The 23639-nt window shown below is 41.1% G+C and overlaps 3 protein-coding genes across 6 annotated transcripts in view; 1 reads left to right on the top strand and 2 right to left on the bottom strand.

The window, feature by feature from the left end:
- Positions 1-583: 583 nt before the first annotated feature.
- Positions 584-8115, top strand: LOC145494803 (uncharacterized). 2 transcript variants are annotated; one of them, XM_081474373.1, is made up of 8 exons: positions 588-1035; positions 1254-1328; positions 2889-2953; positions 3250-3358; positions 3955-4078; positions 4848-4887; positions 6403-6457; positions 7580-8115. In XM_081474373.1, the coding sequence occupies exons 1-8, from the start codon at positions 726-728 to the stop codon at positions 7711-7713; spliced, it is 912 nt and encodes a 303-aa protein (XP_081330499.1). In that variant the 5' UTR covers positions 588-725; the 3' UTR covers positions 7714-8115. The 2 variants fall into 2 exon arrangements, with proteins under 2 accessions (XP_081330500.1, XP_081330499.1); XM_081474374.1 differs by lacking the exon at positions 6403-6457 and having other exon boundaries at positions 584-1035; positions 7580-7664.
- LOC145494701 (uncharacterized) lies at positions 8113-23240 on the bottom strand. Of its 3 annotated transcripts, none has more exons than XM_081474261.1 (4): positions 20772-23240; positions 16110-16270; positions 12355-13821; positions 8113-11620 (listed from the first exon to the last, which is right to left on the bottom strand). In XM_081474261.1, the coding sequence occupies exons 1-4, from the start codon at positions 20807-20809 to the stop codon at positions 10308-10310; spliced, it is 2979 nt and encodes a 992-aa protein (XP_081330387.1). In that variant the 5' UTR covers positions 20810-23240; the 3' UTR covers positions 8113-10307. The 3 variants fall into 3 exon arrangements, with proteins under 3 accessions (XP_081330387.1, XP_081330390.1, XP_081330388.1); XM_081474264.1 differs by having other exon boundaries at positions 21914-23240; XM_081474262.1 differs by having other exon boundaries at positions 8113-11617; positions 20772-23239.
- The window catches only part of LOC145494796 (uncharacterized), a 101824-nt gene continuing 93164 nt past the window's right edge, over positions 14980-23639 (bottom strand). Inside the window, exon 2 of the mRNA XM_081474369.1 lies at positions 14980-15194. The gene's annotated coding sequence lies outside the window, so the exon portion shown is untranslated. The remainder of the gene's footprint in view (positions 15195-23639) is intronic.

Below are 23639 nucleotides of genomic sequence, written 5' to 3'. Positions count from 1 at the left end.
TCTTGATATATTTTATTACAACATCATGGTGTGTTTTTTAATTATTTATATTACAAAAAAGTTATTTTGAAAAATTATCAGAGGTTTAAGGACAGTGAACTTATTATATTTTCACCTTCAAATTATGTATTACAAAATACTGAACAATATACAAGACAATATTTATGATGAAGATTTATTTAAATAGATTTTGATAACTTAGACTAGAAAATGTGATAGGCTAGGGCTGATTAACTTGAGAAGCTGTCAAAAAAATGACAGTCTACAAGTATGCTGTTTCCATTGTTCAATAGATTTAATAGTCTGGGATTGTTGACTGAACAGACAATGAACTCAGCTCTTGAAATTTTAAAATTGCTGGCCCTAAATGTTGTGGACAGAGATAAAATACACACTGATCTACATGTGCATGCATGGTTAAGATTGTTATTTAATCAAATTTATTTATGAGCATAATAACTTGTTAATATTCAGGAATCCAAATAAAATATTAAAAAGAATACAAATTATGATGTACGCTGATTCTTCAGTAAAGAGTAACTAAAGGTGACGCTCTGTAACAAAATTGTAACAACCAGTAAGCTTTCAAACGACAGCTTAGAGGGTGATGAAATAACAAGGAAGAACAAGACTTGTGTTGACATTCCAACGGTGAAGTACATACCTTTAGATATCGCTAAATAAAAAGGCTTGAAATTCTTGTGGGACGTGCATTTACACTCCTGATGTCTCCTAACAAGGCCACAAAGATACCCTTCTCTGCACCTCTCCCATCAGCTACACAAAAAGGACAACAAGCGAGAATTAACACCTACTGTCACTTGAAAAAGATGGGGATCTTTCGACACACCTCTGCCCCACCCGCACCTCTCCCTAGATCCCTCCCCCTTCAAACTCTTTCCAGGTCTTCGCGGACAAATGCCACCGAACCGTGGTGCGACCAGCGGTCACAACGAACAAAATTCAACATGGCGGCCAAGGTTCTTCCAACATGCGTTCGTCCATCGATAGCTGCTTTGCGGTTGTGTGGATCAAGTAAGAAAACTTGTACAATATAATCGACGTGCATCTGAATCAACTATTTTATCGAGGTCCAAAAATACAGCGGATGTCGGTCATTCTTTAATTGAGTTCTCTTTCGTTGGTTGCAACTCTGAAGCTATGAAGGGCGAATATTTGCAATGTAGATGTAAACGTAACTGTATGTAACGTACCCAAGATTCTTGTATTTCATTTTTTTTTTTTTTTAACAGGCGCTTTCAGATGTTTAGAAAGTGTTAACAGCAATCAGCGGTCTACAGAGGAATCCCGTTGCTTTCACTCTTCTGGTAAAGCACCAATCATCACAGTTTGTACCGCATTACTACATCCTCCCCCTCCCCCCCCCCCTCCCCCACTCCCCCGTCCCGCCGCCATCCATTGAAGGGTTCCCTGAAAAAAAAAACTTTAAAGAAATGTATGCCATTGCCTGAGAAACTCCATTACAATGTCAAAATGGAAGAAGATATCTCCCCCTCCCAATATCTTTTCACCCCTTTTTCCCCTCTGGATATCCAAGGTCCAGGGTTCATACAGGTCATGGAAAACCTGGAAAGTCATGGAATTTGTTATTTTCATTTTCCAGTCCTGGAAAGTCATGGAATTTAAGTGAAGGTCATGGAAAGTCATTGAGAAGCAATATGTTTGGCAAAAGATGTTTTAAAAATTGAAAAATAACAGACAAGGCAGAAACAGGCTTTGATTTCAGTAGAAATAGACACAAGCACACATTTTATGCATTATAATGCTGGAAAATATGTTAAATAAGTGATTGTTTTGATACTGCTGTGAGGTCCTCATTGGAGAGGGTTAGGGAGAGGCCATTCATTACAAGGGGGACTAGAAGCTGGGGGAGTGGGCATACTGAGGTGGCCCATTTTTCTATTGGAGAGAGCTAGAAGCTGGGGGAGGGAGGGGGTATATTGAACTAGTTTTCTATTGGAGGAGGCTAGAAGCAGAGGGAAGGAGTGGGTATAATGAGGTGGCCTCTTTTCTTTGAAGGGGGGTTAGAAGCTGGGGGAGGTGATATATTGAGGTGGCCTATTTTTTTCAAAATTTTAGGAGACATGTTTTTAGAGCTTTGGTCTTCTGGGTTGCCGGCAATGCTTACATATCATCCACTATTTTATTACAACACAGTTCTGACCAGTAGCATTTGATTTTAACCCAATTGAATTCATATCATTTCTATTATTTAATACAATAGCACTGGACATCTTGTTAGGCAACATTTTTATGACTTTTTTTACTAGTCTAAATGAAGCATTGTATTATTTATATCTGATGCTGTGATTAATAGTACTAGATCTTCTTCCTGTATTTAGATCAACTAAAATGGCTAAGGCCCAGTTCAGACATCAAACTTTTCATGAGCTGGATTTTATTTGAATTTGGACTGACCAAAATTATCAAAAGTACACCTGTTGATTCAAACATCAAACTTAATTCACGGAACTTTATTTAGTTTGAACCAAATTACATCAAAATGTCAGCAATAATATATTTTTAGGCAAAGTGCAAACTGTTTGTCAAATACGTTGTAACAATTTCTGCACTAGTTCAGCTTGTGAAAAGTTCAACGTCTGAATCAAAGCCATTCCAAAGCTGAAATTCCCAGCTGAACTAGGCGGGAAGAATGGCTGAGCCGTTTCAAATTCAAATAGCCGTTCTTAACTGATTCAGACACCAAACTTTTCATGTAATAAATTCAATGTATCAGGTTCGGCTCATGAAAAAGTCATTGTCTGAACTGGTCCTAAGAAAGTCTGACTACATGGCGTAATGCCAGAATCCCATTGGCTGTTCAAGAAATTAACCTGAACATGATTTATTTGGTTTCTTCCATGTAGCTTTTATGTTAAAAGCAAGATCAAGGAGGGAATGGAGGAAGGACAGACCACCAGCACTTACAAGGGTATTATTTCTGTGTAATATTGTTATTAATCAGACACAACTTTCACCCTGCCTCAGTTGTGTGATTGTCCAGGTGAGCATTTGGACAACCTTCAGTGCAGAATTATCTTCAAAGTCAAGTGAATAGTGCTTGTTAGTCACCTGTCCATTTAAACTGATTGGTCAGTTTACATGTAGCTGTGATGGTATTGGCTGTAAGATTGTGTAAAATTTTTCAACAGTCAAGAAATTAAAAGAAAGGAATAATTTTTCATGATGAATTTACATTTTAATGCCTTGTTGTTTTGTATCCTTTAGCTCACACCAGATCAATCAGAGGAGACTGAACCAAGAAAAGCATATGGTGGCCACAAAAAGGTCAAAGCCATCAAAATCAGTCATGGACTTTATGTGTGGAATTCTTTAGGTACACTGTACTTTGATTCTATAAACTAGATTAATCTTTGTTTTTGTTGCAAATATTTTTCTCAACAAACACTAAGGGCTTTTTTGAAACACTTCTCTCTAAACCCAAAGTTAAAGTTCACTATTGGATTTTAATCATTTCCCACTTAATGCTTCCAAATTCCATTGAATAAAAAGTTCCACTCCTTTTGTTGAAGAGTCCAGTGTTAAAAATGAGAAGGGTAATTATTATGTCTGGTACGTGCGAATTTGATACAGTAAGGTTTTCCAAATTTCCAGACAAGGCGACAAGTAACATCTACAATGGACCAGTGCCCCATTCAGGGAAGGGCGCATTTTTCCTAGCCGTTTCATCCAGTGACTGGCTAATGAAATAGGGTTTTTGCTACACTGATCAGTAGAAAAAGACTTTGCTCATCTTACTTGCCTAAAAACTTACATGTACATATAATGTACACCCACATGACTTCAAAAGTTCAAGACCAAGTGGCACACTGTGGCAGTTACTTGCATTTTCCCTTGATTTCCTGTGTTATTTCAATCACCTCAAGTGGCTTGTCATTTTGTATTTCATTTACGTTAACTTTGTTTCTGCAGATGTTGAATTTGAGTGTCCCATCTTAAAAGTGGTGCACAACAGAGCCAATAAAGACTTCAATGAAATGGGTGTCATGGTAAAAGGAACCATTGTTGAAGTGGATTCTAAACCTTTGAAGACCTGGTAAGCTATGGGTGTTTGTGCTGGTCTATTTCTTATGCTCAAGGGTGAGGTTGCTTGCAGGCTACCGCTACCCATTTAAACACCTGGGTGGGGAGAGGCACTGTGGGAGGAAAGCGTCTTGCTCAAGAACACAAAGCAATGATCTTGGCCAGGGTGTGAATCCGGACCACACAACCTGGAGACAAGTGCACTAACCATGAGGCCACTGCACCTCCTAAATTTATCTCTCTAATGGTGATAAAATGAACACGAAAAGATTAACCCAGGTCTTTTAATCCAGGGTGTGGGACACTAGAACGTCAGAGTCCAGTACAGAAACCAGGGAGTGTCATCTGCATGTAGAGGTAAAGGTTAAGTCTGCATGCGAGCCAAGTGGTTTCTGTAGCATGAAGCGACTAGGAGTATTTCTACTCCCCCCTGGATGGGATGCTAGTCCATCGCAGGGTTACCCCCAGCATTAAGTTCGCCGGTACCCATTTATACACCTGGGTAGAGAGAGGCACTGTGAGAGTAAAGTGTCTTGCCCAAGAACACAACACAATGTCCCCGGCCAGGGCTCGAACCCGGACCGCTCGATCCGGAGACAAGCGCACTAACCATGAGGCCACCGCGCCTCCCACAATGTAGAGAGCATGTAGAGAGTTACATGTAAACGCTCTACCTGCAGATGACACTTCCCGCCTGTCCAATGAAATTATTTTTTGTCACTTCTATTCTTTCACACTTTCCAGACTCTTTTCATGATCATTCAATTGACCTTCCATTTCAGGTATAGCTCATACTACAATAAGGAAGGGAAGTCAAATGAGGTAGAGTGCTCATACACTAAAATGGTGCGACGACCTTCTTGTATTTTACCTTGACAGCATTGCTAACAATATTTGCAACAAAAGTAAAGTCGCTTTTTGCGTTAGTTACCAGTTAGTGATTCAACAGACTGGCTGAAATCTGTCGAAACAAAAAAGATAATGAGTTCGGGCAGGAGCCATAATTGGGCTCCTGGTTCGGATGAACAACATGTACGTTATCTCAAGTCTCAAGGGAAACGAAAATTAGTCTGACATAGCAGAAGTTCGACATAGCCGATATAAACGTTTGAACTAAAAAGCATATCCAAAGAAAAATGATTAGACTTGTTTAATATTCATTACCCGACAAGTCGCTCGTTCGGCCAATTCGCGACCTTCACACCGCCGCTTCGCGGGCCTAAAACCTCGCTTAGCTATTCTACCCTGAAACTCATGAGGTCGACTTGTGGCAAGTGTAGAAAATGATTTGCGAGTAGGAAAAGTGGGGAATTCAATTTGCAACATAGCACGCGCGCTAGTCCTACCTAATTCCTATTGAGCCATCATGAACAAAATCTTTATGTACGCACGGCCGTGCTCAATAAAATGACGTGTGCAGTTTCATTTCAGCTGCAAAATTTCCGTCGAGTATAGTGCGAGTTCCTGTTGTTTAAGTTTCGGCAATGTGAAGATTATTCTGAACAATCCAAACCCTACTTCGAGCCTTTGACTTTTGCCGAGCTAAGATGTTTACTTAAACTTGAGTATTTGAACTTTGTTTACAATTCTACATTTTCATTGAGTATTTTTGACTTTGTTTGCCTACATTTTCATTATAATGAAATCGAAGAAGCGAATTTTTCTTTGACAATTTTAGAAACCAAGTTAAGCGATTTCGTTCAACTGATTATGGCGTGTTAGGATCCGAATGGCCTTTGTTTTCCTTCACCGTGCATTGTGAGAACTTCGTAGTTTATCACAAATAAAACATGTTTTAGCGCCCAATATGCGCGTTGTCGCCATGTTATAAAAAAATTGGTTCATGCTTCTAGCTGTGCATATATCGAGTTATGGATGCACTTGGAAAGTTTGGAGAGCACTCGCGAAGCTAGCGTTGCTCTCGGCTATCGCCTCGAGCAACTCTTACGCTTCTTTCTTGCTCTCCAAAGTCCAAACTTCCCGTGTGAATCCATAACTCGATATACGAACGCTAAACATGGACCATTTTTTTAATAACGGTCGGAGTTTGAGATAACGGAGTTCGAGATAACGGCGGTCGACTGTAGAATTATTATCCGGGATCACTCAGTAGAGAACGTACAAGACGAGTACAGATACCCCCATGGTATTTGTGCTCTAGGTTTGATAGAGCACTTAAACGGGTCGGTTTGAGCTGTTTAAGGAGATTCGCTTAGTCCTTTGTTGTTGTTGTTTTTGTGGTTGATGCTTCGTTCTTTTTTGTTTCTTTCGTTTTGTTTTGTTTTGTTTTCTCCCTTTCTCTTGTTAATTTTTCTTTCCTTTGTGATCCTCGACCAGGCAAATTCTTCGTTGGAGCCTCTTCTACCGTACTTGGATAGTGGAAAACTTTACGGTAAGCACACAATTCGCCCATTGGCAACATGGTAAACTGTCAGACACGACTAGCCGTAATTTCACCGTCCTATCTGGCCGCTTTCTCCCGAGAAATACGTCTGCCAGAACCGACGAGTCGCCAATGCGCGCCATCAGTCCAGTGACTATAATTTAATAATCCTCCTCATTTTAAGCGATTTCTTCGTTGCTACTTGGTGGGTTTTATCACGGTGCATGTATTGGAATTGATCGCCTCAAAAATGGATTCGAGAGTTCGAACTCGTTACTAGTAAACTGAAAAGAAATTCGAGAGCCGCAACTAAGATTGTCCATCATCCGAAGTTATTGCTCCTTGGTTTTTTGGTATATTACCTCAGAGATTCAGAATCGAATTTGATGTCGCATCACGTCGATATCCCTGTAAAGAATTGATGGTGTACTTTGTTCTCTAAAGGAGAAAATAGATGTTAACAACTCTAGCCACTGTAGAACAATGTATTCCAAGTATTGCTGAAGTAGCTCTAAAGACAGTCGCATAGTTTGTTGGGGGTGGGAGGGGGGGGGGGCGGGATTACCTCACGCTTCCAGTTACTCTGCTCTTCGGAATCCCGTACCTCTGTCTCCCGACTGTACCGTTTTCCGCCCTGCTCTGAACAGACTGAATGCCTCTAACGAATACCGCATGACGTAACCACGACGAAAGGGTGTACAATTTCATCGGAAGTAAGCCAGTTTCTGTTTTAGCCCTAGCGTGAATTTTCGCTGGCTCTGAGGTTTTGTCCAAAGCCTCGCAGGACGCTACGTGCAAGTCAAATGACATTGTTGGGTTATTGTTTGTAATGGTATTAGTACTTCTCTCTCACCTCCCGCCCTTTTCTCTCCTGTGTTCTGTGCCAACTTGTGCCCCTCTGCCCTCCCCCGCTCCCCCCATCCGTTCTCCTAGGTTCTCGCCCCCTGTCCCTATCCACTACTTTATCTGTTTAGACGTGCTTTGGTTTTAATTTTTTTCGCGCGCGAGTAAACGATCTCTGTAGAACGACTACATCCGCACGTCATAGTAAGGATTTTAACTCAGGATATGGGACACTAGAAGGTTAACGAATGAAATCAGAATATTTCTCACGTTTTGTTTGTGTTGCAGCTAAAATAACAACGCGCCCTGGCCAAGTTGGAGTGTGTAATGGCTATATCCTTGAAGGAGAGGAACTGGAAACTTTGTTCAATACACGTCAAGATTTAAAGTTGTCTCTGGAAAATAGCCCTGGAGCACAGTGACAGAGCAATTCGCCATTCAAGAGAACGATTTACTTTCATAAACTCTTCTCCTGTTACTGGGGAAGTTAAGTAGCAATAGTAAAGACTTATCTGACAAACTGATGCAGAGATACGATGTTTTTGTCAACTTTATAAACGCTGTAAATAGTTACAATGAAAGCAATATCAATATGAACACTGTTTTAGAGCAGGAGTTACTGTTTATTTCTTTTTCTTTAATGCCCCTCTTGTCCGAGACGGCAAGAAATCCCAACGTCTTTGTTGGCACAGGTAACGCGTCTTTATTTTCCATGAACTGTGGTGTCGCCAGGCGTTATGCAAGTTAAAATAATATCCCTAGAGTGTCGTGTTCCCCCGGATGAGATGCCTGTTCATCGCAAGGTTCACTCCCCCCCCCCCACCCCCTCGCAGAATTAAGTTCGTTGGTAAGCTTAGGTAGGTGGAGGGGCATTGTTGCTCAAGAAGGCAACACAATGACGCAGGCCTCCCTTACTCCTTCGTCACGCAACACATCTCTCCAAGCGACTGACTCTGACTCAAAACGCCATTGAATATTATCGAGGGAAGGGCGAGGGCTGATGGAAAGTAGGAAAAAAGGGGAAAAGAAGATTCCCTTACTCTCCTCTTCTTTTTCCCATGGACCCCCGTGTCCCGAGGAGTTTCATCCAGGCTTCCTCGACGGTCGCCCGACCATTCAGGATCTCTCAAAAGACGACTGGGGACGAATTGACTCCTCCGGGGAGAAGCGTTGCGTGACGATGCGTGCGTGACTGCAGTGAGGCCGGCTTGGTTTGAGGCCAGAACCCAAACTGCTCAGTCTAGGTGTCAATGCCACAAATTAGATAGGCAGTCTTGTGTAAACAAAATTTCATCTTTAATTAACTATTATTCAACTACCCATTACAGAACTCTTGTAAATGTTTTCAAGTTATAATCTTTTTACTAGCGTTAAATCTATTAACGATTAATCAAAATATAATATTTTCGTTACACTGTTGATTTATAAACAATTAACGTTGGATATAAATTACTTTTAACGACTAATTGAACCTGTCTGAACGGAAACCTTACGTTACATGATCCAATTTCAATGCCATTTTAGGATGCAAAAACCATAAACAAACAAAACCGCTCGAGCCATTTTCGTCGCAAGATCAGAGCTCCAATTCTCTATACTATTTTCCAAACATTTTTATAGTTCTGCTTGCGAGAATTTGGCTTTAAGCCAAACTATATTTCCCGAAATCCACAGCTCCTTTACTTTTATGGCAATAAAAACATGAAGGACCATTACGAAGAGAAGCTTACTATAGCTAGAACCAGTCTCACTCGACCCCACTCGATCTAGTCAAAAACTACTAGGTTGATTCCAGTCTGTTCGCTGTTTCGAGGACGCGGGAGAACTGGTACACGATGATTTCGGGATGATCAGTAAATAAAATCGAGTCTATGTGTAGCAACGTCGAACAAATTCATCCTGAGCAGAGGTAAAGATAACCTACTACGCCCACGCTCTTTGGGCTCGTCACGTTCCTTGGGAGGAAGATTGCGTGACAAGCCCAAAGAGCGTCTGCGTAGGGTGCAGATCTCCGATCCAATGGTCTTCCACATTGTGTAACATGTAAAACAACCAAACGCTTCATGGGGCCCAACTAAAGTGCGAGGCACTGGGGCCAAATCACCTTTTTTTTTTTTTTCTGTGTGATACACCCGTAATATAAGAATACACTTGTAACATAAAATTTTCACCTTGCAATCCTCCAATACAGACAAAACAAATTTGTATCCTTTAAGGTACAATATTGGCAGAAATTACTTCTGGTAAAAAGTTATTCACTTACAGTATAAATTTTAACCTTGCAATCTTCCAATACATACAAAAACATTTTTTTGTTCTTTTAAAGTACAAAATTGTCATGAATCACATCTGGTTAAAATGTCGTTTCTGTTAAGAATATTTTCTTCCGGGAATATGAAAAGTGACTAATTTGGAGGCTGTATGGGTATTCAAAAATAAATTCAAATAGCTCTGCTCTATATCTGGAACTTGTTAGTCTTCAAAAATATATTCAAAGAGCTTTCCTCTCGAATAAAATGCGAGTAGTTACTATGTTTTACATGTATACAAAAACTGAACCTTAGTTATAGAGCATTACTTCCAAGTCACTTTCAATTTTCTCTCTACAGACAAACTTGGTAAATGTGTGACAACCATTGAGTACAAAACAAATTATGACCCTTAATGAACAACCCGTGTAAAGAAGTGTAAAGTGACACGCATGCGCGGACTATAACGCGAAATCTTAACTGGCGCTAAACTTTCACGGCGCCATCTAAAATGACGGGAATCCAAAATGGCGGGAAATATCTAAAATGGTTCCACTAACAAAAAGATGGTGTCGTGCGCAGTTTATGGCACTTTGTATATAAACTCAAAACACAAGTTAGGAAGCTCTTGCTGAGGACAATTTCAGATGTCATTCTCAACTCAAAAGATAAGCGTTTTTGGTCTTTAACAAGTCTCTGGTGAAGTTCCTCGTACATGTGACAAGTATGAGTGTCTGCTCAGTCCTTTAACACGCTCATGAACGCGTTCAGTTGTACGTCTTGATAACAGAGACGATACATCTTCTGCAAATGGCGCAAACGCGTTCATCAAGCCTCATCTGAAGGGCGCACTGGTAACAGTATCTGTGACCGCACACAAGGGTGGCGTCCTTTGGACGATCCATACAGATATCACACTTGTTGGAAAGTTTGGGTGGGTCGGGGTCGTCCATGCTCCCTGAATTCTTCTCCAGGATAACAGGGCTGGAACTGGAATAATTGAACTGTTCCTCATTGACAACCTTGCCTTCATGTTGCGCGTCGAACGAACCGTCGTTAGTTTGTTCAACGTTTTCAAGGAATTCGTCCTCGTTCACTTCCTGTTCTGGACTGTGGTGACTATAATAGTCGTCGTTAGTCTCATCATACATCTCCAGCGTTGCGTATTCGTCGGCTTGTAAGCTGTCAGCGATCAGTTTATCACTCACGATCTGCAGTTGCTCCACGGTAGCTTTGGGTTTCTCCTCCAAGATCCAGGGTCCTTTCTGTGTGGTGCTCTTGGTCGTCCAGACCTGAGGTGCGTTTGGAGTATCGCGCTTTGGTCTCCCTGCTTTTGGCACCTTAGTGATCCGCCCTTGCTCAGGGGACCCAAGAGCCGGCCAAGCTTCCTCCAAAGTTTCCTCAGTCAAACAGTTCTTAAGTAAACAGTCGTTGACAAATTCCTCGGTTTCTGGAGATTTGGTTTTCTCTAGGATGGCCGCGTAAGAATTTGGATTCCGCGGTTTCGGTTCTTCGTCCACAGGTTGGGGACTGGATGATGCCTTCTTCGGACACTCGAGATACCTATACGACGGGTGCCGAAGCTGGCAACGATCCCCGCGGTGGCAGACACCCCAGATCATAAAGGTAGGGCAGATGTTGTCCCGTATATCCAAAAAACTCTCCTCGCTTTCTTTGTCTTCCTCGGCGAATTCCCGCTGCTGTTCCTTCTCAATCTTTTCTCTCCATTCACGGCCGAAGAGACCGTTCACACGAGATTTGTTCCTACGTTTGCCGCAGTTCTCTCGCCTGGTGAAATCGTGGAAACGTAAGCTTTCGAACGGTCTCTCCGGCATTCTAACGGGGCACTTGGGATTGGCGATTCTCTCGCGTACCGCCGGGTCTATCACAACGTGACCGTCTGAAGTAGTCTGTATTTCTTGAACTGGCGCGGGACTAAACTCGACAGTTTGTCTACGTGACTCCACGTCTTTAGCAGTTTCCGCGGAAATGTTTTCCTGCGCTTTCAGCATTCCAGTGTCGGGGACCCGCTCACAAGGTACATTGGTATTCCCGTCATCCATCGTTCTTATGCGATCTACTTGAAATATCAAACATCAGGTTAATGTCATGACATGTCCCTGCGAGTAAAGGCAAGTCTTACTCAAGCTCGAAAATCAAATTCTCCCCACTGTTCATTGTATACTGTACATCGAATTGTGAACATCGCGACTTAATAAGGCCGGCCAAATTTTTGAGGGGGGAGGTGGGAATGTGGTTGAGCAATTTCTAGAAAATTTCCTGCACAACAGAAACTGTTGAGAAAAAACTTTTGCAAGGGAAGCCATGGGGAAAAAGTCGGGCAAGTGCTCCCTACTATCCAGGTTCTGTGTTTGACTTAGAAAAATTATTCTTACACAAACCGTGTTATACACCAAAAAAAAAAATGCACAACCCTAAAGGAGGTGGGAAAAAAATTCATGTCCCAGGAATTTACCCAAACCGCCCCCTACCGCCCGCCCCACCCCTCAAAAAAGTGAGCGCTCTTAACGAAAAACCTGCCATTGCGCTGGCTTGGAAAGACAGCGCAGCCCCATTCAACGGTCGAAAGAAACAAAACGTGGTCTCAAAATGCACATTAATTAATGGTAAGCCCGTTTCACGCTCACCTCAGGTTCTTTTTGGGAGGCCATGTTTCGTCAACTCGCGCCTAAGTAAAGACTGCTGTACACAATAGGTCTTCCGATTCTTAAACCTCGAGTGCATACAGACCAAAATCTTAAGAAAGAAGACGTGTTCCATTACTTTACAAGATGCAAATGGTCTATGACTTACCTGAGGAGGACAGTTCTGCTGAATTCGTGGCTGTTTCCTCCTCTTCGGGTTCATGTTCGGGATTTTCCGGCTCATCGGATTTGGTTCGGTTATCAGTCGGGCAAGGTCGCTGGTTTTCCAGAAGGTCTCTCCCTTCGAGATCCTTTTTAAATATGTGGTGGAAAGATCTTCGTCTGGGAGTAGTGTAACTACGCCTATGATTATCCTTCATCGGTTTGTTCCCGATTGCACCTGAGCTGCGGGTTAATTTCTCACATCCTCTCACGGAGACATCCTCGGGAAAATTACTAGGACTTCTGTTCTTTGCATATTCTTCGGTTGCTTCAACTCGGCTGGCATTCTCCTTACATTCTATTCCAGTAGCATCCTTCGTTACCTCGTTGGAGTAAGATCTACGCCTCTGCATTAAACTTACCGCTGGGTTACACCCTTGCGTTACACCAGCCTGCGTTACATCACTAGGACAGTTATCATCCCGGTTATGAGCATGACTCGGTCTGTTTCGATAGCACGGTGTTACGTCATCCCAGTGCACAGGGCTTGAACACGGACCACGTTTCAAAATCTTAACATGTTTGACTTCTTTGATTTTGCCGGAATCTTCACCAATGTCATTAACGTTCCTTGAATCAACAACTTTTTCAAGTCTCTTTCGATCTTTAAGTCCTTCTCTTAGACTACATGAAGATGGCTCAGGATTCTCACCTACTTCGTTCGCGCAGCTTGAAGAAACAATTTTGTTGGGCCTCTTTAGTATTCTAACTCCCTCACTGGGGTGGGAATTGTTACCGAGATGACATGACATGACTTCCTTAACTGTACTGGAAGATTCAGGATGTTCAACCCTGACATTACCACCCCTTGAAGGAACAACCTCTTCATGTGTCTTAGCATTTTTAACTTGTCCAGCTGTACTGTGCAGTTCGGGAGTGTCAATGCTATTAAGAATCCGTCTTGAATGGTTGTTTTCCGAGTCTACACGAGCAAAATTCCGGACGACATTGTTACGTCTCTTAGCATAGTACTTAACATTCTCAACAGAGTCAGCCGCGGCAGGAACTTCAACGTCGTTAACGCGTCGCGAAGGAGCGCTTCCTTTATCAGGACAACTGCTTCGAAGACCTTTGTTGCGTCTGTTACCGTACTTTTTCTGCTCAAATTGGCCAGGTATCTCTGGATTTTCACTGTCACTGGCATGTCCAGAAGAGCCGTTATCTAAACCATGACCTCTACTACCGGCACTTTTGTTGCGTCTCTTGGTTACCTTAACTTCTTCACTGACACCTTTCGTATCAGTGTTTTCTCTCGCTTCACTCGCGTCTTTTGATTCTTCACCATAATCTGAATCTTGTTTGCGAGGCTTCTTTTTCCGTACTCGTCGTTTTTTGACCTTATTTTCGCTTAAACTGTCACTTGACTTCTCCGGGATGCTATCGTCTTTCGTTCTTGAATCTTCATGTTCTTCAGCTGTCAAGAGATTAAAAAAAAGTGAACAGGGAAGTTAAACAAGTAAGCAATCTGTACACTCTCTCCTCCGTGAAGGCTTAAAGTAGTTCCGGGGGGTGGGTCCGCTGAGGACACTGAGCGATGTGAGTGCAGACGCAGGGTAATGTGAGGGGCGACAGCTCCCGATTGTTCTAATCGGCTATGTCCCTGCACTCATCACGCGATCTTTCTTTGGCGAAAAGATTACGTGACAAATGATAAGGACTTCTGCGTAGAAGGCACCTCGCACATTGGATTTCTGTAACGAATGTCCAGATCTCTGGAGAGGAGAGAGATCTGAACAAATTGTGTTTTGTACACGGTCAAGGCCGAAAAAGCGAACAAAAACATACAACAACAAAAAGCTTTATCAGGTTTCATAACCATTCCCCTCTCATGACCCGGATGGGATGCTAGTCTGTCAAGGCTTACCCCTTCCACCCAACCCCACTCCACACACACACACACAAACACTCCCCACTCCCCCCCCCGTATATTATAATTATAATTATAATTATAATTATGAATTTGTTGTGCGCAAATTCCATACGTATATGTTCAAATGCGCATTACAATTAAAATAGTTACATTAAAAAATGAACGTTACGCGCTAAAAGTGAAAATTACCGATTAAAAACTAAAATTCTAAAAAACTAAGTTATAGGTTAAAAATTACAAGCGTTAAAGCACAATTTATACCTAACTAAGTAACTAATTAACTAATATTATGACAATTTTCCAATACCCATTTATATACCTGCCTGGAAAGAGAAACTGGGAAAGTAAAATGATTTGCCCAACAACAAACTGAACCTCATGATTCTAGTCACTCTCAGGCTTGCATGTTAATTGGTCAAATAATGGGGGAAAGGATAAAAGTCAAGTCCTTTGGACATGTCAATAGGCGGATTGCACAAAATAATATGAAATAGAACTGACTACAAATTTAAAGAGTTTGCAGTTCTCAATCGAGAGCACATGGTTAAATATCAGGACTAGAAGTGACCATCCCAAAAACTACAAGGAGCTGGCCCAAAGGTTCCTAATCATGAAATCCTGGGTGCCCAGCACTTAAAGTTTATATAAAAAGTAAGTTTTTTCAGTCGCCTAAAGGCAAAAGTTAGTCACCTGTGGCACCCGGGCACTTCTAAAGCACAGCAAAGTCAATTAGAGCAATTATCACACATTATAGAGCAATTATCAAAGAAAATTCTTGCATCTTGCAGTATTAATTAGCTCTTATTAACCGAGCAGGAGGTCTGTACGAGAGAATCTTGACCGAGGTCGTGAGTACAGACCGAATGCAGTGAGGTCTATACACACGACCGAGGTCAAGATTTTCCCATACAGACAGACTAAATTCAGTTAATAAGATGCCTTTCATATGGCAAACAAGAGTAATTTAATTTGTTCAATGTAACTGGTTTGTAGCGAACTGACATTTCGCTTGTGAATGGCGATGAGCTGAACTTAATTCCGCCAAAGTTTGCTCCTCCTCTTTACTTTTCTTCTCATCAGGCTTTTTGGCACTTTGATAACTAAATGTTGTTAGAAGAAAATAGTCAATATTTTTGTACAAATTTTTAGTTTAACTTTGCAACTTTTTCACCGCAAAACATTACCGATGTAGATGTCGGTCTGGATGGGAAAATCTAGACCGCTTTCAATATCGATTTCAGCCAATCAAATTCGTGAATTTGGTAGTTTCCAGTCCTTGTGAGACACAGCCATATTAAATATTATGTTGCGTATTAAACTGTTTAAATCATTGCAAAAATCTTTTCCAACTTTTCTTATTCTGTGCCGGGATGAAAGGACTGTCAGTCAGTTCCACTCTGAAAGCAAAGTCAGTTTCACCAGAACTAGCTCTACCAACTGATGTCTACCATTTCACAAAATATGGATTCCACGTTGTTGTGCGTCTGTTCAGTAATAGATCACAGATGATGTTGAAATATGGTAATAACAAATATGTGACGCAAGAGCCATCAGGTGAGTGTGCCAGTGATGTTCTTATCGCATTTCGACATCCTCTGTGATTTATGCAAAATAAATTCAATTGACGTATATTATATAATCATGAGCCAACTTGTCTCGCCAGCCAGAAAGCATTGTTAGATGCTATTGTTAACCAACTAGTCAATACATTGTCATATTTAGCTTCATTGGATTCACTGGGCTTCCTTGCCTTATACACTGATATTTTGTAAATATATTTATAAAATTATGGCAAAAAAATAAGCAAAATAAAACAAACAAACTGTACTTACTCCTGGAGTTGGGTGAACTTTTTATCCCGTAGCAATGCTTGGTGAATTTCTGTCGACAAGTGTACATCAGTAAGGGTATAACAAACAGGATCAAGACTACCTTCAAAACAGAGGATGCTTCTACAAACTCAAAACTTTGAAGACCTAGCACATCAATGCCACTGAAAGACAACCAAAGAATTACATGTAAAGTAAGAAATAATAAATGAGGATCTTTGAAAGCACTGTCTGTCTTAGCCAATAATAAAATAATTTATTATGTGGCTACCTCGGAGAGCGGGCAAGATGAAACAAATCCTGTGCCGTGATTGGCTACCCAAGCAGGCAAGATGGGGCTACCTTGCCCGCTCGGGACTACCCGCTGTGTCCCGCAAGAAAAATTTCCCGAAAGCCATATAATAAATCCTTTATTGACCAAGCTTGTTCGGTCAAGATGACTGGATATTGGCCTTGTTCTTTTTTTGCAAGTTTATGGACCGAGACAGAGTCGAGGTCTATAAACTTCCAAGAACTTGGCCAATAACCAGCCATCTTGACCTCACACTTGGTCAATAACCCATACATGATAAAATATAGACATCTTATTACAAGTTCACTATTTCTGAACAGTGTCTCTCTAGCTAACTTTTTATATGCCTATGCCTAATTAGATACTTTTAATTACAAAACGTATGGCATTTGCCAATAGGGTGAGGGGGAAGGGAAATTATATGAAACACCAGGGCATGCAAACAAGAGCGAACAAGTCAAGTGGTATTGATCCACAAAGATAGGTTAACAAAAATTGACAGATTGAAATGCAATTTGCAATAAAATTCTGCAATGCTTGAAGCCCATTGTGAGCACTAATCAAAGTGCTGAGCCTTCCCCCCAGTCATGGGAGAAACCGGTTTTGACATTTCGATGGCAACGCAAGTGCTATAATTGCAGGATTTTTGCGGAGTTGGGCCATGCTATGCTGACGTCCCTGTCAACTTGCTTTTGTTTCGAAACCTTTTTTTAATGTCATTTTGATTTATCTTGTTATCCTACAGTTGTTGGATTTGTCATCCCTCACCCTCGGGGTATTTGTTAAGTGCCTCGCTCTGCATTCTCGCGGGTTCAGGTTTCCTCTAAAAAGGTTTTTTTTTCCTGACAGGCAGCAGGCACGTTGTTATTATCTGGACTTCTGTTAGTCTAATTTCACATATGTATCTTTTGATTTTTATTGATAAACACAAAGGGGGTCTGTTGCTTGCAGAATGCTGGGCTAACCACTGCAGACCATTATCCAGTGTAGCAGTTGTATCCAGTGCAACCGCCAATTCCCCTATTATTTTAACAAGTGACAAGTTTTGTTTAGTTTGTTGTCTGTTAGAGGGAAAGGGGGAAACAGGAAATTTTGGTCCATCTGCTATTTGAAAACAAACATTTATTTGCACTAAGCACATTCTATAACCTCTACGCATGAATCGGACTGATGTGATGGCTTAATATCAATTTATCATTGAAATGCTAGAAATTAGCGAAATATCAACTAAGATGACAGGTCATGAAGTTTTTCTTTCTGTCTAAGTTACGGAAAATATCAAGTTCTCAAAGCAAAATTATGTAAGTGTCATACATTCATACAATTTCTTTAAATTTCTTGGTCTTACATAACCTCCCTGACCCTCCAGGGAATTCCAATCATTTCTGTGGGGGCAGTATGGATATTTCTGGAACTGGACAATGTCAAAGAAAAACACTCGTCTCGGTCCTCAATGAAAATAGTACAGCAATGTAACAATATTAAGTACAAATGCAAATTAAACTTTCCTTCAATCAAGACAGCCCTGCATTACCATATCACCCCCCCCCCTCCCCCTTATTTTTCCCTGCCCTACACATGAACCATGTCTGATCCCTAGATCAGGTTTAGGACTTTTGTTCCAGAAAATAGTCATACCCCTTCCATTTGTTTGACACCCCCCCCCCCCCCACCCTCCCTTATTTCTCTATGAATTATTGTTCTAATTGCCCTCCTCTCTTTCCCTTGGAACAATCCCGAGGGGACAGAACATACAAAAACACTGAAGTTCTTTCTGGATATATAAGCAGGGCTGCAAATAATTTTTTTTCACTTGAAAGGACATATATGTCCTACTAAATTAAGACATCATCTTGGTCGGACTAAACAAAATTGTGGTCGGACAGATTTTTATTCATTGTTGCCGTAAAATGATTTACAATCAAAAAATTGTCAGGACATCATGTCCGACCCCACGTGGGATTTCGTCGGCAATGAGAAAATTGTGGTCGGCCAATGTCCAATGACCGACTGTTATTTGCAGCCCTGTATAAGCAACTCTGCTGATGTTATTGCTCCAGTACAAGAAAGAAAGAAAATTGAGGATGACAATATGCAAGCAAGGCACAAACAGGAAAACTTTTCTATGCAGATCTGTGGTAACGCAATACTATATAAGTTAAGTCTCATAAAGCTGCATAAAGCTTACAACATCCATTATTGTATGGTCACCCCAAAACGCAGACCTTGCAGACTGCAGACTGCAGACTGTGCAGACCGTGCAGCCTGAGTACTTTTTTTCTAACACTTGAGTCACTTTTTTCACTTCTAGTGACAAAATAGCGTTAAATATGCCCTAATGTTTGTTATTTATCCACAGGCGGCACAAACTCAACATCTGACTGTTGATTCACGCATTTAATAGACTCTCTATGGGAAATTCCCTTTACTGGTCCTGAATCTACTAAAATCAAGCATAAAAATATACTTCCATACATTCTGGGTGCAAATTGTGTCAATTATTGACAGGTTTGTAGTTCTATTTATTTTGTCCAATTTATTCTTGTTGTTGTCTTTTTTTTTTTTTTTTTTTTCAATTTTCTTAGTCTTTGTGCTCCTCTTAACTGATTCATGAAACAAAACAAGGACAGTGACTCTAAGCGACCTTGTCCCACAAATCGCTTTTGCTACACAAAGTACAGAATTGCCATATTAGACTAGGAGTATTCCCTCTTTCGCTTAGTTGAACATGACCATAAGTAAACCTCGAGGAAAAAAATGTTTGCATGAAATTTTCTCCTCAAGGTTTTATGCGTCATGCAGGATGGAGTAAGAGGGAAAGAAAAAGGAAAAGGGAAAGAGGGACCACTCATAGTCTAAATCGCCATAAAAACAAAGGTGCCATAAGGACAGATAAATTAACCATCGCATCAACTCATTGCAGCAACCATACTGCGCTGAGAATTTCAAATGCTACTCGGTTTTCTGTGATCTTTCCATGAGCTAGGCTTTTTTGGCGTGATCGCAGTCACACTCCAACAACCATTTGGAATTACATTTCGTATGGCAAGAGTAGAAAATGCACGTGTTACGTGTGACATAATACATCACCAGTGAAGTTTATTTCTACATTTTAAACCAGCTTTCATATTTAGGACTTAAGGGAGTTTCCCTTGCAAAATCTATAACACATCAATAGCCACATTACCACCGAGTTTGCATGGCCTGTGGATAACAAACACTCCGATATATAATTGAACAGAACCAAACAATATGTGAGTCAAAAGTAAATGCAAAAACAAGAATAAGAAAAAAAAACATACACAGTCTGCACAGTCTCTATGGTCTGCCCGGTCTGTGGTCTGCAGTCTGCGGTCTGCTTGGTCTGCGTTTTGGGGTGACCGATTATGGTACCGTAAATCCTCGAATTAGCACCCCCCCCCCCCTCAAATAAGCGCCCCCTTCGAATAAGCACCCCTCCCATCGGCCGAAATTTAAAATAAGCGCCCCACCTCAAATAAGCACCCCCTCCCCTCCCCTCTATTTTGTGGACAAGTAATGAGACAACAAAGGATGTATAGTACTCGTCATGTAGTATTAGATTCAGTATGTTGTTTCAGTTTGTGAAAACGTTTAGTGAACATGTTGAGCACTTTAAGTACAAATGGTGCCGCGATTTAAACTTTAGGATCAGCTTTTTATGCCAATAAACAGCTTATGTTGGTGTTTACGCACAGATGATGAATTAAAAAAATGATCATGTCAGGTCACAATTTGGAAAAATTAAATAAGCCCCCCCCCCCCCCCCCTCGAATAAGCGCCACTCTCGAATAAGCGCCCCCCATCTTCTCCTAAATTTGAAATAAGCTCCCGGGCGCTAATTCGAGGATTTACGGTATTTTGAAATCAAGTCCGTTGTATACCTTACAAATTATTATCACGAGGCTAAAGAGGGTTTCTTTTCTCAAAAGATGTACCCTTCAGGTTACACAAGAGGATAATAATTACAGATTACATATGCAAACTAAAATTTCAGCTGAACGCACGGCTGAGAGCACGCATGCAGAATAAAACTGAATAACAACAACAAGAAATCCAGCCGTGCATGTGTTGTACCAGCCACTTACTTTGCAAACAGTAGCACAACATTCCCTTCTGAAAAATTTTTCATTGAAACTTGTTTGTGAATAAAAATGAATTTGTCCAAACTGGCTTCGAAAGCTGTTAGAAGTCTCGTGCAAAGGTGGTAACGGCCGGGCAACGGTCGAAGCGCGCAGATACGACTTTCGCAAATGAGGTATGGATTATGCAGGACTCTACCTTTCAAGCTGTACGAATCAAGAGCTTCATTTTGAATAATTAATGAGAGTGATCTCCTCCAAAAATAATCTTACCTCCTTGTAACAATACAAATCTCTGAACAAAGTACCATTCGTACACTCCTCTATAAACACATCCCATATGGAACGGTTTGTTGTGACTGCTCGCAATGTTGTTTCCAGTTCCCCTGTTTTCCTCCGACGGATACTATCTTTGCGCAACTAGACCAACAATATGCAAGACTATCTCTCTCTTATATATGAAAGCTGCGCATTTTTTTTTTTATAATTTGTGAGATAAAAAAAAAAACAACAACAACAACCACGGACTGCGAACTTCACACCATCAGCGTGAAGACTCGTGCACCAGGAGAAAATATGCATGGGAATTTAGCAATTAACCTCGGCCCCTTCCCGGCCCTAGTACCCTGTTTTATATTTTATGATAAAAGTCGCCAAATTGAATTACATGTGTTTCTTGTTTTTGTTTTGATTTCTACAATGAGTTACATTCAGCGAGAACAAAAGTTCAATACGCAGCGCAAATTACTCTTAAGTCAGGCAGGAGGGGGAGAGATGACTTTTTATGGGCCCATACCAGAAAAAACACAACGTTTAAATTTCCAAACAAAACTAGAAAAAGATCAGTCCGTTGGCCGTCCACCTATCACCTCGTTAATTTCAGTTGATTTCAGTGACCTCTTCACAGGAGTCAGAATTCAAGAATGAAACAGAAAATGTTACGGTCTTGAAAATGTACTCCAAACAACGGCGACTGAACGTAAACAGAAAGGCCATACCCCTCCTGGACTTGACTTTCAAACTTTCGCCTAGATTTCGATTCCTAGTGTTGGAAAGAAATACCGTCTCTCTAGAATAATTGGATCTGTTCTATAAAAAACCGACTGTAATTGTTTCAGTTTCTGCCGGTATCAAGCAATATTGCTCGCTCACTATCGCTGAAAGCGTTTGGTCAGCACGGATTGATATAAACTGTGCTTTCAATTAACGCGTAACCGGATCCCAAGAACACGCGAGCAAATTCGTTAGTGGTCGATCATACCCTTTCTTCGAATAAAAGCAATACTGAGCTTTACATCAAGTCACTTTTCATAAATATCATCTTGTCGAAATAAATATAAGCGAGGAATATTTCGCTAAGAACCAATGATCCAGTTTGACACTACATCTATCTGTTGACTATAGCCTAGCCATACCTTTTGGAAGCTCCAATCAGCGAGGACGCCATCGTTTTCAGTTAGTTTGGCTAACTAAAAAAGGAACGTATGTAAATAAAGCTAAAAAGGACTTTGATACTAAAATAGGTTGCGCTCAACCATTCGCACAATAATTAATCAAGTCAATTTCACACATAACACATGTCACGCACTCCAGTGCCTTACGGTCAAATACTCCCCATGGTTATTTTGCCTGGTTTTCGCAAATTGCAAATGGAGAAACAAACGGTTCATTCATGAATGGCATCCGCGGGGCAATGATAAAAGCTATTTCTGTACATAAAGTGTAGACGTGTGGTCTGAAAGGCAAATTAATTACCAAGTTGCAACTGCTGTTTGCGAGGCAACCTGTAGCCTACGAACGCAGACGTATTTCCGGCTGTCGCTTGTCTCCGCCGAAAATAACCGGAAATACGTAGCCTAGACAACCTGTAGCTCGGCCACATATTCATAAATTATACCGGTAATCAGATCATCCCGGCGTGGGGAGGGCGGGGGTACTGCCATATATGGGCTATATACGTATGTACCGCTGTGAAGGGTATGGTTTTCATGCAGTATAAATCAGAGCGTTTGGATCTAGAATGGGATATCATTTTTCACGAAACTGATGACCAGTTGGTTGAAGACTTTATCTAGACTAAAAGGAAACCAGGAATTGCCACTCAAAAATAACAAAATGAAATCGGAAAGTTTAAATTTTTGCACCTCAGCCTCAACAGCGTCGATAGACGACTATCATAAAACACTACTGGATATTATTAACTGTCAAAAATCGGAATTCAGACGGAAATCGATGGTTTGAACACTGGTTACACTAGTATAGGGTGGCAAAATTCAGCTGAACTAGCTCTGGTATAGGCTAAGGGTTCCAGGGTCCCAGCGGCACATCTCCACCCAGAAATTCCTAAAGTACCCCCCCGGGCCCTATACCCAAACATGAGTAAAGTACCCCCCCGGGGGGTCTAGAGCTCAGGAACAAAGCAATCATGAGGTTCGTACGTTATGTTTTCTCGTGCAAACTTTTGTATTCTAAAATAACTAAATAACTTTCCTATGCATGTCCCTGTGCTGCCAACTTGCCGTCTCCGTTCACAGAGTTTACGAGCAGCGTTTACGGCAAACGGCAAGAAATTTCCCCCTGATCCTTTGCTTTCTTTTTCTCTAATTCTTGAATCAAAAATAGAAGAAATCTTTAACTCACAGAAAATACAAATATTCTCACGCCTGTCAGTAAGACAGACCACGTACCCAAGTTTTGCCATTAGCCCTTCAGTGAAGTATGGCGCTCTATAAATGATTTTTTTTTAGTTCAACCAAGGCGTCATGCATAATTTCTTGAGCTATCGCCTGTGAAACGAACCCACACCTGTGTTATAACTGAGCTCTCACGCAGGCTCTCATTGGTCGATGGGTGCGTTTAGATGAGAATATGTAAACACGGTTGTGACGTGTTAGATTCGCGTGTATTTTTGAGAATTATTTTATAAAAGCAATAGAGCACTTTTTCCATGTTTACATATATAGCCTCATTGATCCAAACTCACTGGGGACTGGGAGAATTTTCTAGAGTTATGCAAATCCTAGACTACGTACGTCTCGTGTTTGCATAACAGTCTCGAATTCTCCCAACCATTCCCGCGTTTAGATGAGGCTATGTAAACACGGAATAATTGTTCCATTGCTTTTTTTTTTTTTTTTTGCA

This window comes from Orbicella franksi, chromosome 8 (assembly GCF_964199315.1).
Source record: "Orbicella franksi chromosome 8, jaOrbFran1.1, whole genome shotgun sequence".
Classification (NCBI taxonomy): Eukaryota; Metazoa; Cnidaria; class Anthozoa; order Scleractinia; family Merulinidae; genus Orbicella; species Orbicella franksi.
This window is presented reverse-complemented; position numbering and strand designations above follow the sequence as displayed.